Below are 14,671 nucleotides of genomic sequence, written 5' to 3' on the forward strand. Positions count from 1 at the left end.
GATGTAATTCACACTTTAACATTTTTCTGTGTCAAACTGGCAACGCGAAACCTAACTGACAGTTTATTTCTGAGTGTTGTTCACATGCACACACGTGTGTTTAATATTCACACTAACACCTGCCCTGTTCATGAGGAGGATTTTATTTTTCATCATAACAAGAGAGCTACCAGGAGTATTTGAGACACTGAAATATGACATATAATATTTCCCTGGTCAATTATAGTGTTCTAAATATTCCTGTGTACAAACACACTTCCAGAAAATGTAAATACAATGTTTGAATAGGACCTAAACAAAGCTTCTGCATGTGAACACACTCACGGTGTTTTAATTAGTTTACAATCTATATATAATTTGATGAATTAAATGTGATGCCAGTTTGGACAAAATTAAAAATCATCCATCTTTTCCTTTTTGTAACTTTTTGTACAGTACTTTGATACACTGTGAATTATTCTTCTAATTCATTTCTCTTTGTTTTCTTGTATGTTTTTGTCTTGTTTAAGAGGACAAACTGATTTCAAAACACTTCGAACCTGCTTCCAAAGCCAACAGAGATTTCACCGGTTGATTGCCAACTACCTTCTCCTCAGTATTCCTCCAGGTTTTCTGGATTTGACTATTTTAAATAAAGATGAGTAAAGATTGTGTTCATATGAAAAAAAGAAAATCAGAAGTTGTTTTTGTTGTTGTTTGTTTTATTTCAATTGAGTTTTTGTGGTTACAGAACCTCCAGAGAGGATCAGGGCAAAACATGGAAAATCAGAAAAAATAATTCAGGAAAAATCAGTTGACAAATATAAAAGAAAAGCAGAATTTAATCAGGAAATGACTAAACACATTTTCAGCGTTAACACCTGTGAGCTCAGGAACTTATCCTGCCATCAATCTGCACTAACACATTCACGCACACGGGTAACTGTCAACATCGTGTTTCATGAGTTGTCTCTGCAGCCTGTGTGTCGTGGATGTTTCACAGTAAAAATACCAACAGACCAAGTACACGACCTTCCTGACAGCTACGCACCGATAACGGCGTCGTGAGAAGTGCAGGTCGTTCCTGGTCGTGTTGACAGAAAATGCAGAATCACAGATTGGTATGAAACACCACAGAAATTAACACAGTAAATGAATGTTAACGACGAGACGAGACGAGCATCAAACAGGCTTCAGATGATCCTCCGGGCAGAGACGCTAAAACAGAGTTGTTTTAGGTGGGACAGGAGATTTTTGTGTCACTTAGATATTTTTTTAATGCTAATGAGGAAAAAACCATGCAGAAGTTTGACTTATGCCCTTAGAAACTGTATTTACAGTTAAACATTTCACAACATGTCAATTGTTTACCTAAAAAGAGTCACATGCTAAGACATAGTAAGAGGAGGTTATGTTTCCAGTGAGGTATGTTTGTCTGGATTAAAGAAAAACTACCTGCTTGATTTTCATGAAACTTGCTGGACTGCTGCAGCATGAAACGAGGAAGACCCCATTAAATTCAGATTATTTTTCACTGTCATTAACACTGCAGGATACGGCATTTGGCCTACTAAATGAAATACATCTTAAAAATCCAGATGACAGCAATCGTGATAAAACAAAGTTCATCCTAGAAATGTGGTGAATCCGTATCACAATCCCCATTCTTGGGTAGCAGTGATCCTCTGAGACACAGATGTTGTTGCACAAACTTTACACACCAAGCAACTGCTATGGAGCCTTCAGGGACAATTGTAAATATAATCCAGACATGTATAGTTGCAGATTTGCATATCATAGAAGTGTAGACTGAACTTTTAACACACGTGGTGTAATAGTAGATATAACTGTGGGTTCAGGTTATATCCTTTTAGAGAAGCTTTAGAGGGAGAAAGTGCTTCTTTAGTCATCAACTAAATTATTCAGCACTAAGGAGGATTGTTTTTTTTTTTTAAAGATTTACACAATAATAAAAGCTCAAATTTTTTCTTTATGCTTCGTAGTTTATTTGAAATCATGAAAAAGAAAGACAACTTGGTCCACCACATTATGAATGTTCAATATGACGCTACAATCTGCTTTCAGATTCCCTCATTGGGGTCTTCGTTAGGTATATTTTTTAACTCCAAGCTGGGATACGTGGACCCTCGCGTCCTGCACGTCGGAGGCCTCGATCCGCTGCGAGGGCCCGCATATCACTGCTTGCAGTTTTAATTAGCCGTTATGTCTATCTATCACAGGGAACACTACATGGACAGACACAGAAGACAGGAACAGATCGCGGATCACAGCTGATGTCTCCATCACTGTCGTGCTTCTCTGGTCACGTACTGGAGCCCGTGATCTCCATACGAGTCGTAGCGCTCGTAGCAGGGCAGCGAGGGCCAGTCTGGCTGGTACGACGTCGCGCTGTACATAAAAGCCTCCACGATGCTTTCTGGTGCCGGCGTCACCCCTCCTTCCACCTGCCCCACCGCCTCCTTCGCCTCCAGCTTGACCACAGTCCGCTGGTACATGGCGGGGACGCCTTCGAAGTCGTCCAGGAATTTGAGCATCTGCTCGTCCACTTTGTAGATCTCCCCGTGGACGAGGTGACCCCGGCCGGGGATGTTGAGGAGGAAAGGGATGTTGTGCTCGCCGGCGATGACCAGCGGGTATTTCTGGGTGGTGAGGGCGGAGGCGAGGAACTCGGCCTTTCCGTTGGTGCTGTCGAACATGCGGTAGTAGTTGGGCTGCCCCTTCTTCAGGGTGCCATAAACGAAGATGTGGGTCATGAGGACGGAGGAGGGAAGACGTCTCTGAAACAGACAAAGAAAGAAATGTTAGTATTTAGTGTCGGGACTATGACCTCTGACCTCTGACCACCAAAATCTGTTTAGGGATGTTACCTAATCAAGAAAATTGTCCAGAGATGAATTAATAATGAGCAACCTTAAAAAATTTTTAAAAAAAAAGAACAACAGTAGAAAATAGGAGCTCTTTGGTTACTGCAGTGAGCTCAATGATTAATATAATCACTGACTAACACCTTGGATCATTAAACCAGAAAGAGGTTATTTGTGAACGCAGAGGTGGAGGAGGAGCAACTTCACTCTGCACTACATGCAACAGGTAATGACTGACGTCTGCACATCTGGCTGAATAATAACAAGCTTTATTAGCAGGACCTTCAACCTATAAATCACAACAAAGGAGCACAAACGTACCTGGAGTGAGGAGAAGATAATTGACGCCACTATGACTGGCAGCCGGTGAACTGAACCGCATCTGCGCATGTGTAAGACATGCGCAGATGCAGCGCAGTTAAATTTTTTTTTTTTTTATGAAACAACTTTATAATTTTTTTTTTTAAATAACTAAACCAAACAGGCCTGTATTGTTGTGTCTATATTTGTGTTACAGACATTTGACAAGTTAAATCTGATTAAATCAGGAACATTTTTTTTTTTATTTGACGCTGATTTGCTGACGACGTAGTGACGTCAGCACGTCCGCAGCCTAGCAGCAGAAAAGACGGCGTAAACAAAGCGAGCGGTTAGCCCCGTAAATCAGCTAGCGCCGAGAAGCTAACGTTTTTTTTTTGTGAGTATGACAATCTAGCGTGGCCGCGTTAGACTTTACACGAAACGCCGTTTATTGGAGAATACAACTGTTGTTAATAATAATAATAAAATTTAAAAAAAATGACAGACTTAGCCACACAAACGAGTTAAGAAGACACCCGCGGTCGCTAGCCGCATTAGCTTCAGCTAGCCTTTAGGTAACGGGGATTTTTGGACTTCTGGAAATCGATGCGAGCGTTTATAAAACACGACGATGTAGATCATTTAGTCTTTAAAAGAGTCGACCCCCGGTGCTGCTGGTCTGGATGACGAGTTGATCGCAGTCGTCTGGACTCGGGATGTTTAGCCTGATGGCGAATTGCTGCAACTGGTTGAAACGCTGGCGAGAGCCTGCAAGGTGAGTGGACCCTGAACACCACACCGACCACACATCGGTCAATAAAGACCTTCTTCTGGCTGCAGAAATGTGTGCTTTGGTGCATTTTATGACTGAAATACTGTTTATATTTTTAGGTTTTTAGGCTTCCTGTTCCTGCAAAGAGAGACAAACAAACAAACATGTCCACAACTGTAATAGTGGGCAATTATGTTGAATAATTAAATCAAAAGACAGAACATAATCAAACTAATAGTTGGACTGAGTTTTTTTTTTTAAAAGACACCTATTTCCAGGATTTTGTAAATTGTTATTTGTTTTATTTAATTATCTGACATTTTACAGATTGAATAATGATCATACTTTTTTTTTTTTTTTTAGTCGTCACCTTTAGATCTCAACCTTTTTGTCGTATTATAAAGCACGCCGTGCGTCTCTTCTGCTTCAAAATGAACGGACCGTTTCCTGTGTGTTTTATAACTGAGGTGTTGTTTGTGTCCCGACTCCGAGCAGGTGATGCTCCTGAGTGTGAAGCAGCAAGACCAGCAAAATGTAATTGCTGGTGCTTAACTCACGTGGGTCCTGTGAGGCATCTGATCCTTTGGATTTAGTCTGAAATCCTCACCTAATCCCGTAGCGAGGTCAATTCAGTGGGTCTCTCTTCCATTTGGCCCGTCGCTGTGACGGGACGGAGGGTTATATGGGTTAGCGGGCGACGTCGTAGACACACTTTTCTGGAGGTTTTATATCGTAAGCCCGCCCTGATGAAGGCCAGTTGGCTCCAGAGGACGGTTAGATGGATAGTGCGGTTGATGTCTTTTCGGCGCAAGTTTCAAAGGTGAGTACGCAGCTCGGAGACGAAGACATTTGCGTGTGCAATGGAGCTTTAGGGACATGTCTTCTTACCCTCGGTCCTTCCAGTTCGGCGCTTCTTAGTGTGTGTTTACTCGGTAGATGGTTTTTCTGTCCCGGCAGGATTTAATGCCAGGAGCCGTAACGTAAACACAAAGATTTGCAGGACTGCTGTTATGATTACGTGTAAGCCTCTACTGAAAGGTTAGACGAGTGGCTCCGGATTCTCCAATATGATTGTGAGAGCATTTATATGTTAAACTTCCTATTCTTTTTTTTAATTTTTTTTATTTTATACAGCTTCGGTGGGACTGACTGTTGTCAGATGGTGATTATGCACCTGTTGAAATAAGTGCAGCACATTAAGATGCACATCTTGAATTGCAATCAGAAACGTTTCAATACACAACTTGAATTTTACAATTCCCATTATCCCTGTGTTAAAGAGAGACTTGGTGGTGGTAGATGCTGTGACCCTCCCAGCTTGCTGCCCCGTGTGCACATGCTGTTTGTTTTAAAACAAGAAGTTTTAAAACAAAATCATGATCATTTTATGTACACAGATTATAGTAGTAGAAAAGTACAATTTGGCAAGAATAACTACAAACATTGCCCGGAGCAAATATGCATCATCTTTGTCTTGTTTTCATCTTGTCTCTGCCACGTGACTGTTGCTGACTCACTCAGCCCACTGTGCAGATCTCTGATTGCGTTGGTCATTCAGATTATTAATTCACTTATCTGTGCCCCCAAATGCGTCACGAGAGGTAATGCCAGGCAACCTGTCGAACTCATCATCTCAAGGTTGTCTTGATGTGATGCAGGAGTGATGCGTCAGTACACGTTTATTCATGTTTCCTTCTGTCTTGACTTCCAGGAAAGTGACTCTGGTGATGGTGGGACTGGATAATGCAGGAAAGACTGCCACAGTGCGAGGAATCCAGGGAGGTGAGGACTCTTTGTTATAAATGTCAGTTACGCATCATCAGTATGTTTTCTGTCGTTATGTCTCCCTGCTTTTAAATGTAATTGTTGTGAAGTATGTGCTACAGAAGTCGTCTCCGGAGGTCTGCATGATTCCTGTTTGCTTTCAGAGAATCCACAGGACGTGGCTCCGACTGTGGGCTTTTCCAAGGTTGACCTGAAGCAGGGCAAGTTCGAGGTGACCATCTTCGACCTGGGCGGCGGGAAGAGAATCCGGGGCATCTGGAAAAACTATTACTCCGAGTCCCACGGCGTGGTGTTCGTGGTGGACTCCAGTGACGTGCAGCGGATCCAGGAGACACGGGAGACCATGGCGGAGGTCCTCCAGCACCCCCGCATTGCCGGCAAACCCGTGCTCGTGTGAGTGCTCTGTCAACCCCCGGGAAATTACACTTGACAAAGGCTAAAAATCATAATGTCATCTATTGAAAGTCTGGGTGAAGACATGCAGCGACTGCCAAGAACAGAATGACTTGTTAAAGCACACAGGGCACGCTGAAAAATATGGAGATAATGGAGAAATTGCCGAGCCTAAAAGTCTGAGCCCTCGGTTCAATTTGTTGAATACGTGCACTGCAGCTTGATTCCTGGAGGCGTCTGTTTAATCAGTAACTGGGACACAAAGCACGGGCTGGGGAACACAGAGTTTAAAGTATATTTTCAGGTATGCAGAGTGTACTAATCAGCAATCCACAGTCAGCAGAGTCATATTTCCATGAGAATTCCTCTATAACTACACCTCGCAAAAACTGCATTACAGCAGTAAGTAACGTGCTAGTTTTTCTCTCTGCTTTCAGGCTTGCCAACAAACAAGACCAGGAGGGAGCGCTTGCTGAAGCAGACATCATTGAGAACCTGTCGCTAGAGAAGCTTGTTAATGAGAACAAGTGTCTCTGTCAGATCGTAAGTGTTTATGCACCTGTTGTGGAGCAGCAGCTGAATGACATTGAGAGCGTTTAGACGAAGGGATGGCTTGGTTATTTTGGGAACAGATCATTCTTACTCTTAAAATGGTGTGCAAAATGAATCTGTTCTTTTAGTGTTGTTATATTTCATATATATATATATATATATATACATATATGTCCCCTCTCCAGGAGCCATGCTCTGCTGTTTTAGGCTATGGAAAAAAGTTGGACAAGTCCATCAAGAAGGGCCTGAACTGGCTCCTCAACAACATTGCCAAAGATTACGAGGCCATTACTGAGCGCGTGCAGAAGGACACGGCCGAGCAACGGGCTCTGGAGGAGCAGGACAAGAAGGAGAGGGCGGAGAGAGTACGGCGGATACGAGAGGAGAGGTGAGGACAACATTAACACGATCAGTGTCTCTGGGCTCGGACTGGAAAAGAAGTTTGATGAATTAAACCATAACTTTCTGTGTTAATTAAACGAGGACAATAAAACAAAATCAAAACATAACATTGGTTAAACTATAAAGCAGAGTGTAATAAAGTGAAAGATACACAAGTACAGAAATTTAATTTGGGAAAGATTAAAGGGGAGAAGATGGCCAGAAGATGGTGTAGACAGCTTGGGTCCAATGGAAATGTTAAAATGTCAAAGTGGTAATTATCCTTCAATAAAAGAGGCATACAAAATTGCTTCCAATCGAAAAGAGCAAACTCCCTCTCAGTGGCTAAATACCAGTTGGTACAAATACATATTCTAATTCAATCTGAATGTGACGTCGTCATCAAGGAAGAGTATCATTATGCAGAAAGGTTAACGTCTTCTCTGTCCAGAGAGCAGCAGGAGGCAGAGCAAGAGGGCCGGCCGATCAAAGAAGAGGAGCCCGACGATGAGAACATTCAGAGCCCCTTTCAGCCAATAGTCACCGTGATATATGAAGTACGTAACTATTGTGTGCACACAGCAGGGGGGGATGGTTCATTACTGTTACGCTGTTGAGACTCTGAAGTGACAGGCTTTCATGTTCTTTTCAGAACGAGGATAAAGAAAGGGAGAGGAAGAGGCAGAGAGCGACGCAGGAGGGCAGGACTTGCAGCTCGCAGGCGGGAGAGGAAGAGGAGTGTGAGGAGGACAATGACGAAGAGCCAGATGATACGAGACAAACGCCGGAAAACAGCACCTCAGGTTAGTCGTTCAGTCTCTGTGGATCTTCAAACGTGGAAGCTGGACGTTTAGTTTCTAACCAAATTCAGTTGAATTCCGTTGGCTGTTCTTAAATATGTGCTTGATTGATTGGATTAAAAAAACATTTAGTTTAATTGTTTGGCAAACTACTGTAGTTTTATAATGCAAGCCTGCTGCCAAAAATGTTCCTATAGATGATCAAAATGATTATCTGAGTAGATGTGAGGGTAGAGGGACCTATGGTAGCAGCATGTGGGAAGAAATTCAGAGCTGGTTTTCACTTTGACAGCAAACGATGAAACGGATATTTATTTTAACCAAGCACAAAGTACTGAATGTGCTCGACAAAGGAAAATTACAAATAATTACATGATGAATCAGAGCAGTTATAACTTGCTTAGGGTCCTATGATGAAGGCAGAACTGAGGAGGAATTTCAGTCCTACTTGTATTTTGTCAACCGTGTGATGCAACCTGTTGACTCTCCAACGCTGAAATGCGTCTGTACGTTCAGCCACGACAGGTGAGCAGAGCAAAAAGAAGATGAGCAAGCTGCACCTGAAGAGGAAGCACAGGGTGGACCCACTGAGGACGGAGGATGGACCGGTGGAGACCCCCACCCCTCCGCCTCCTCCAGGTCAGTGTGTGCAGCGTCACCAGCTGCAGTCCTGATTTAAGGTGCTTTAACGTTGCCGGGCAGCTTCCACTGCATCCTTCAGATAATGTGCAGAAGTTCCATCTCATGGTAAATTGATGCCCCAATGACTGCAGAGAAAGCCTCCAATGTTTCAGTCCTGAAGAGTTAGCACAACATTCTTATCTCTACTGTCAACAAAAACACAAGACTTGCACACGTGTGGCGCTGTTTGGTCAGCGGATTTAAACATGGCGGGGAGGAGCGGAACAAGCAGAGAGCACCACAGTGAGCTGGTAGATAAGAGCTACAGGCGGCACGCTCTGCTGCGGTTTGTGCAAACAGAAACACCACCTGCACACCGTCAACACGGCTCACCTCGCTGCGCTGCCCCGCGGAAAATCACTCGCTCTGTGGCGGCGCAGCTCGAAAGGTGACGGTTACTCTCGGCTCGGCTCGGCTCGAGTCTCCTCACCGCTGTCGATCCGATCGATAGAGCGCTTTGATAGCTGATGATGAAGCTGCAGGACAGAGATTAAATGAAGAAGGGAAGGCAGGCTGGCGGCGTTCGATCTCCCCGACTTCAGATACTTCTTTGATTAGATGAAGAAGCTCACTATCTGGCACACGGCCGGCGTCGCTGTCTCGCTCCAGACTGCCGAATGCATCGCTGTGTTGTCGTTAATCCTCCCGCGCCGCCTCGGACCTTCTGAAGGAGTCAGATAAACCGAACTCTGCAGCTGCATGAAGGAGGGGCAGGATCCTCCGGTTATATCCTCACCATTGTTCTTTATGTATTTTTTTTTAGTGGGATGGGCCACACCTAAAGTCTCTAGGCTGCCTAAACTACAGCCACTCGGGGACTCGAGACATTCTGGTAAAGCTGCCTGTGACGTCCGCTGTAACTCCACGCATCCATCGGCTCTTCAATGTGTCACTAATTCGGTCTTGCCGTGGGTTAACTCATTCACTAACTCCTCTGGCGGCGGATTGACGTTTCCTCTGCAGTAACACGCTGTTCAGATCCACATATTGTAAATAGTAGCACCACATCAGATTTCCTGATGAGGTGTGGTGGATTTGTGTCACAGCGATGGTGCTGCAGAGGAAACACTGAACTCTGTCTGCCTTCAGACGTGTGTTGACTGTTAATTAATATCTCACACACACACATTGCTGTCTTTCTTTCTCTTTTTCCCCCCTCCTGCATCTCACACCAGACATGTGTTTGAATGTGTGTGGATCCTTCATGGTTGCAGACATCTTTTAATCAACATGTATTCATGCACTTTTTTTTTTTTTTTTTTCTCCCTCCAGTCTTCGCATCATAACCACCTCCGCAGCATCCCCTCATCGCTTTTCACTGGCTTGAATCGTAGATAGAGCATTAATGGAGAGTGGCTGGCTGTGTTTTTTTAATAATTTCAGGACTGGACGGATATAGCGCTCTAATGTAGCCAAACCTTTTTTGTTTCTCCTCACCTCCACAGAGTTTTACAAGAAACCTCTCCCGCCCGTTGCGAATAGGCCGCGGCCTAACGGCGACACTCATGACGTCATTCTCTAAACCTCCTGTTACTGATTGAGGTTGACTCCCGAACCAATCAAGGCTCTCTCCTTTTTGCTTTTTTTTTTTGCTGTCCCAAGCAAGCGGTGTGTGAGACGTCTGCACCACAGAGATGCTGTTTCGGGGCCGCGGGAGCCGGGCGAAGTGCGGCGGACGCTAAACACGAGTGGCGACGAGAACTTCTGCTCTAAAGCCGTAAATCTGTTTCACAAATCAGTGTGAGACGCTGAACCTGCCTTGAACTGTCTGTCTGGATTCTGTCAAAAGCACGTTTGGTGCTGAACTCTTTAAAACTGAAACTTTATTTTTTATTGTTGATATCGGTATTAAAAAGATTGGACTCCTTTTGTCCAACTGAAATGCTTTTAACTGACAAAGAATGTAAATATAACCTCATATATGTTTGAGTCTTACTGAAAACTGTTTCCACGCCGCCATTAAACATTACCATATTTATATCTTTTATTTTTGCACTTTGAGTTTTATAGTGTAAACATCATGTGATCATGGATGGAAAGGTAAAAGTCTGAAGTGGCTTTTCATAGCTGAGTACTTTAAACTTCCCTTTTTACAACAGAGATGTAAAATAAGGATGAGTGGAGGTTGAGGAATTTGTCCTCAGCACTCATTCACACTTCATCCTGATTGTTAATCGGTTTTAGTCTTGAATGTCTTGACATTTACTTTAAATACTGTAAAACTGTCATGGCCATGAAATGAAAAGTCTGTCATCAGGTATGTTTTCTTGTCTCCCACCAGAAGCATCAAAAATAATCTTTTTGTTTACTGTTAAAAATACAAAAATATGAATATTTTTTGGTTTACAGGGCTACAGGTTTTTTTTTACGCTCTCTGCTGTTTACACTGTGCATCTGTTTTTAAAGTGATATTTCCCTTGAGGTGGGAACCAGCTTCCAACTTGCCACCTTTCAGGTGCCCCTGTGGTGTGAGCCAGCACTGTTGTTGTTCCAGGTTCCCTGACTCAGTCTCCTGAATCCCTTTTCACTTTGAAATAGCTGAAATTGCACCTAAAAAATAAAATGAAATAACACGAATGTAGAAGTTGGCACGCTCCATTGCCCCAGTTAACTTTCTTTGTGCTTTGGAGGAGTTTGCAGTGGAACGATAAGGGAGGAGAACATATCACTACACCGACAGCTGGAAGAGCCAGTATTGGGTCAGAACACATGAGAATGTGTGGAAACCATGAAATATCACTTTAAAACCAAAATATTGTATTTCAGATCTTTAGTATGACACTCACTCTCTTGTTATTGACCTAGATGTTTGAAAAAAATATTTTTTCTACCCAGTTTGAATTTTATAACCGCACAATTAAAGGTCTTTGAAATATATCTGTTTGTGTTTGTTTGCTGTATTCCTACATCATGAGCAGCTGTGGCTGCATTGGAAATGTAATGCTTGTTGCCATGGAGTATTTTGTTGTTTTATTTTTGGCTCAACATGAACATCCGGCCTCTGCTTAGCATACACCTGTCTGTTTGTCACTGCTGATGTTTATTCATATACAGTGATGTGAAAAAGTGTTTGCCCCCTTCCTGATTTCCAATTTTTTTTGCATGTCTGTCACACTTAAATGTTTCAGATCATCAAACAAATTTAAATATTAGTCAAAGATAACACAAGTAAACACAAAATGCAGTTTTTAAATGAAGGTTTTTATTATTGAGGGAGAACCAAAGAAATCCAAACCCACATGGCCCTTTGTGAAAAAGTGTTTGTGCCCTTAACCTAATAACTAGTTGGGCCACCCTTAGCAGCCTTAGCAGCAATTGGGGCTGTTTTGCTGCTTCAGGACCTGGAAGACTTGCTGTGATAAATGGAACCATGAATTCTACCGTCTACCAAAACATCCTGAAGGAGAACGTCCAGCCGTCTGTTCGTGACCTCAAGCTGAAGCCAACTTGGGTTCTGCAGCAGGACGATGATCCAGAACACACCAGCAAGTCCACCTCTGAATGGATGAAGAAAAACAAAATGAAGACTTTGGAGTGGCCTCGTCAAAGTCCTGACCTGAATCATATTGAGATGCTGCGGCACGACCTTAAAAAGGAGGTTGGTGCTGGAAAATCCTCCAATGTGGCTGAATTACAACAACTCTGTAAAGATCAGTGGGCCAACATTCCTCCACAGCTGGAAAAGACTCATTGCAAGTTATCGCAAACGCTTGATTGCAGTTGTTGCTGCTGAGGGTGGCCCAACCAGTTATTAGGTTTAGGGGGCAAAACACTTTTTCACACAGATGAAGGTTCTGGAGAGGCTGGTCTTGGCCCACCTCAGGCCGCTGGTGAAATCTTCTCTGGACCCTCTGCAATTTGCGTACCGGCCTCATGTGGGAGTGGACGACCATCATCTACCTGCTGCAACGAGCTCAGTCTCACCTGGACGGAACCAGTGACTCTGTGAGAATCACTTTCTTTGATGTCTCCAGTACATTCAACACCATCCAACCACTGCTGCTGAGTGAGAAGCTGCAGGTGGTGGGGTTGGAGGGGGGGTGGACACGTCCACCGTCTCCTGGATCACTGACTACCTGACAGACAGACCACAGTTTGTCCATCTGGGCAGTGTGCTGTCTGATACGGTGGTCAGTGGTACTGGAGCTCCTCAGGGAACTGTTCTGTCTCCCTTCCTGTTCACCTTCTACACCACTGACTTCCAGTACAACTCAGAGTCCTGCCATCTGCAGAAGTTCTCTGATGACTCTGCAGTGGTCGGATGTATAAGGGACGGACGGGAGGACGAGTACAGGGCAGTAGTGGAGGACTTTGTGGAGTGGGCGGGAAGGAATCACCTGCTCCTGAACGTGGCCAAGACCAGAGAGATGGTGGTCGACTTCAGGAGGAAGACGACGGCTCCACAACCGCTGAGAGTTCTGGGAGAGGAGGTGGACATGGTGGAGGAGTACAAGTACCTGGTGTCTCCATGACAACAGACTGAACTGGAAGACCAACATCAATGCTGTCTACAAGAAGGGGATGAGTCGACTCTTTTTCTTGAGGAAACTTCGATCCTTCAATGTGTGCAGCCAGATGTTGGAGATGTTCTACCAGCCTGTTGTGGCCAGTGCTTTGTACTTCACTGGGGTCTGCTGGGGGAGCAGCATTGGAGCCGGTGACACCAACAGACTTAACAAACTGGTTAAGAAGGCCGGCTCCATCATCGGCTACAATCTGGATAGTCTGGAAAAGGTGGTGGAGAGGAGGACGCTGAGGAAACTGTTATCCATATTGGATAATCCTGTCCACCCTCTCCACCACCTGCTGCAGGGACAGAGGAGCACTTTCTCCAATAAACTCCTCCAGCTCAGCTGTCACAAGGACAGATACAGGAGATCATTCCTGCTGACCGCAATAAGACTGTACAATAACTCACCACTGGCAAAATCCATCACACAACAATAACACCGTTGTCTGTTTTTCTTGTTTGTTTAAATATAAAAAAACAAAAACAAAAAAAACAACTTTGCACTATTGTTTAGTTAGTTTTAATTTAATTTAATTACATTTTCCTATTTTATTCTATTTATTGTATATACTGTGCATTTTTATATTTAATATTGTTTTTACTGTTATTTTATTGCTTTCCTGTATCTATAAATGCTGCTGTAGCGAAATGCAATACCGACGTTCACCAGAGGGGCGCTGTCGTGCACGTCGGGACATCAAAGCCGTCTCCCGGGAGACGACCCTTCATGTCACAATGAAACAGCAGCGTCATGAGCGACACCATGAAGAATCTCATTTGGTTGATTTCTGCTCACTGCTGTTGAGGATATTTATTTATTTGACCGTTAACCAGACCGACTCCGAAGGAAGAAGTTTATTTAAAGTCTGAGAAGAATCTCCGGTGAGTGACGAATGCGTTGCTAACAGTTAGCCGTTGGTGCAGAGCTATAAAGGAGCTTAGTTGGGCTAAAGATATCTATCAGGAGAGAAGAGAACAATAACTAGTCGGAGATAAATATTAATTTGTTGATGAATATGATTTTACGTGGTTGATATCTGTGATTATGGAGCTGACGGGGCTATATAATGCGTCGGGACCTGTTGAACCGAGCGGGAACGATGACGTCATGTTCTTGTTTTACCGCCAAAAGTAAACGGTCAGATTGAGAGCAGCTGTTGAGTGTGTTGCTTAGTAACGGTGGACGTTTAAATGATGCCTGTTAGGTATAAGTGAGAGATGTCACTGAGACATGAGTACATGTGTGAAATATGTTGGTATGTTAATATTGACCATAGTGAATATTATATATATATATATATGTATGTATATATTTATATATATATATATATATATATGTGTGTGTAATACTATATTACTGGTCATTTACTGTTACACCAACGATAGAGTTTATAAATTACAGTACTGACATCGTATTAAATTCTGCTGTATGCAGATTGTTTGTTTGTTTGTATGGATCTGTGATGGAGACAGCGATCCCCAGAAACCTCCGCAGAGCGCTGGAGCTGAGTGACCCTGCGACCCCTGATCATCTTCGCCGTGGGTGAAGATCTATCTATCTATCTATCTATCTATCTATCTATCTATCTATCTATCTATCTAAATATCTAAATTGAAGGCTCCTTGCTTCCAA

The 14,671-nt window shown here is 43.5% G+C and overlaps 2 protein-coding genes across 5 annotated transcripts; one reads left to right on the forward strand and one right to left on the reverse strand.

Moving 5' to 3' along the window:
- Nucleotides 1-689: 689 nt before the first annotated feature.
- On the reverse strand, nt 690-3,278 carry LOC138628664 (gamma-glutamylaminecyclotransferase-like). The gene is made up of 2 exons (XM_069711830.1): nt 3,186-3,278; nt 690-2,777 (listed from the first exon to the last, which is right to left on the reverse strand). Exons 1-2 carry the CDS (start codon nt 3,252-3,254, stop codon nt 2,283-2,285), a joined length of 564 nt encoding a protein of 187 aa, XP_069567931.1. The 5' UTR covers nt 3,255-3,278; the 3' UTR covers nt 690-2,282.
- Nucleotides 3,279-3,425: 147 nt separating this feature from the next.
- Nucleotides 3,426-11,405, forward strand: arl13b (ADP-ribosylation factor-like 13b). 4 transcript variants are annotated; one of them, XM_069711814.1, is made up of 10 exons: nt 3,427-3,939; nt 5,648-5,718; nt 5,865-6,114; nt 6,552-6,657; nt 6,852-7,054; nt 7,499-7,604; nt 7,700-7,850; nt 8,364-8,486; nt 9,292-9,360; nt 10,131-11,405. In XM_069711814.1, exons 1-10 carry the CDS (start codon nt 3,881-3,883, stop codon nt 10,142-10,144), a joined length of 1,152 nt encoding a protein of 383 aa, XP_069567915.1. In that variant the 5' UTR covers nt 3,427-3,880; the 3' UTR covers nt 10,145-11,405. The 4 variants fall into 4 exon arrangements, with proteins under 4 accessions (XP_069567917.1, XP_069567915.1, XP_069567914.1 ...); XM_069711813.1 differs by lacking the exon at nt 10,131-11,405 and adding an exon at nt 9,801-9,965; XM_069711812.1 differs by having other exon boundaries at nt 3,428-3,939; nt 9,974-11,405.
- Nucleotides 11,406-14,671: the final 3,266 nt, after the last annotated feature.

This window comes from Brachyistius frenatus, unplaced genomic scaffold, assembly GCF_029030835.1.
Source record: "Brachyistius frenatus isolate BFR_SWC_R1_liver_20210118 unplaced genomic scaffold, ASM2903083v1 Contig_103, whole genome shotgun sequence".
Lineage (NCBI taxonomy): Eukaryota > Metazoa > Chordata > Actinopteri > Embiotocidae > Brachyistius > Brachyistius frenatus.

Excerpts from the sequence above, each read along its gene's own strand:
- LOC138628664 (XM_069711830.1), bottom strand. The coding sequence starts at position 3,254 with ATGCGCAGATGCGGTTCAGTTCACCGGCTGCCAGTCATAGTGGCGTCA. Across the intron at positions 2,778-3,185 it reads TTATCTTCTCCTCACTCCAG|AGACGTCTTCCCTCCTCCGT; the intron begins GTACGTTTGTGC and ends TGTCTGTTTCAG.
- arl13b (XM_069711812.1), top strand. The coding sequence starts at position 3,881 with ATGTTTAGCCTGATGGCGAATTGCTGCAACTGGTTGAAACGCTGGCGA. Across the intron at positions 3,940-5,647 it reads CGCTGGCGAGAGCCTGCAAG|GAAAGTGACTCTGGTGATGG; the intron begins GTGAGTGGACCC and ends CTTGACTTCCAG. Across the intron at positions 7,605-7,699 it reads TAGTCACCGTGATATATGAA|AACGAGGATAAAGAAAGGGA; the intron begins GTACGTAACTAT and ends TGTTCTTTTCAG.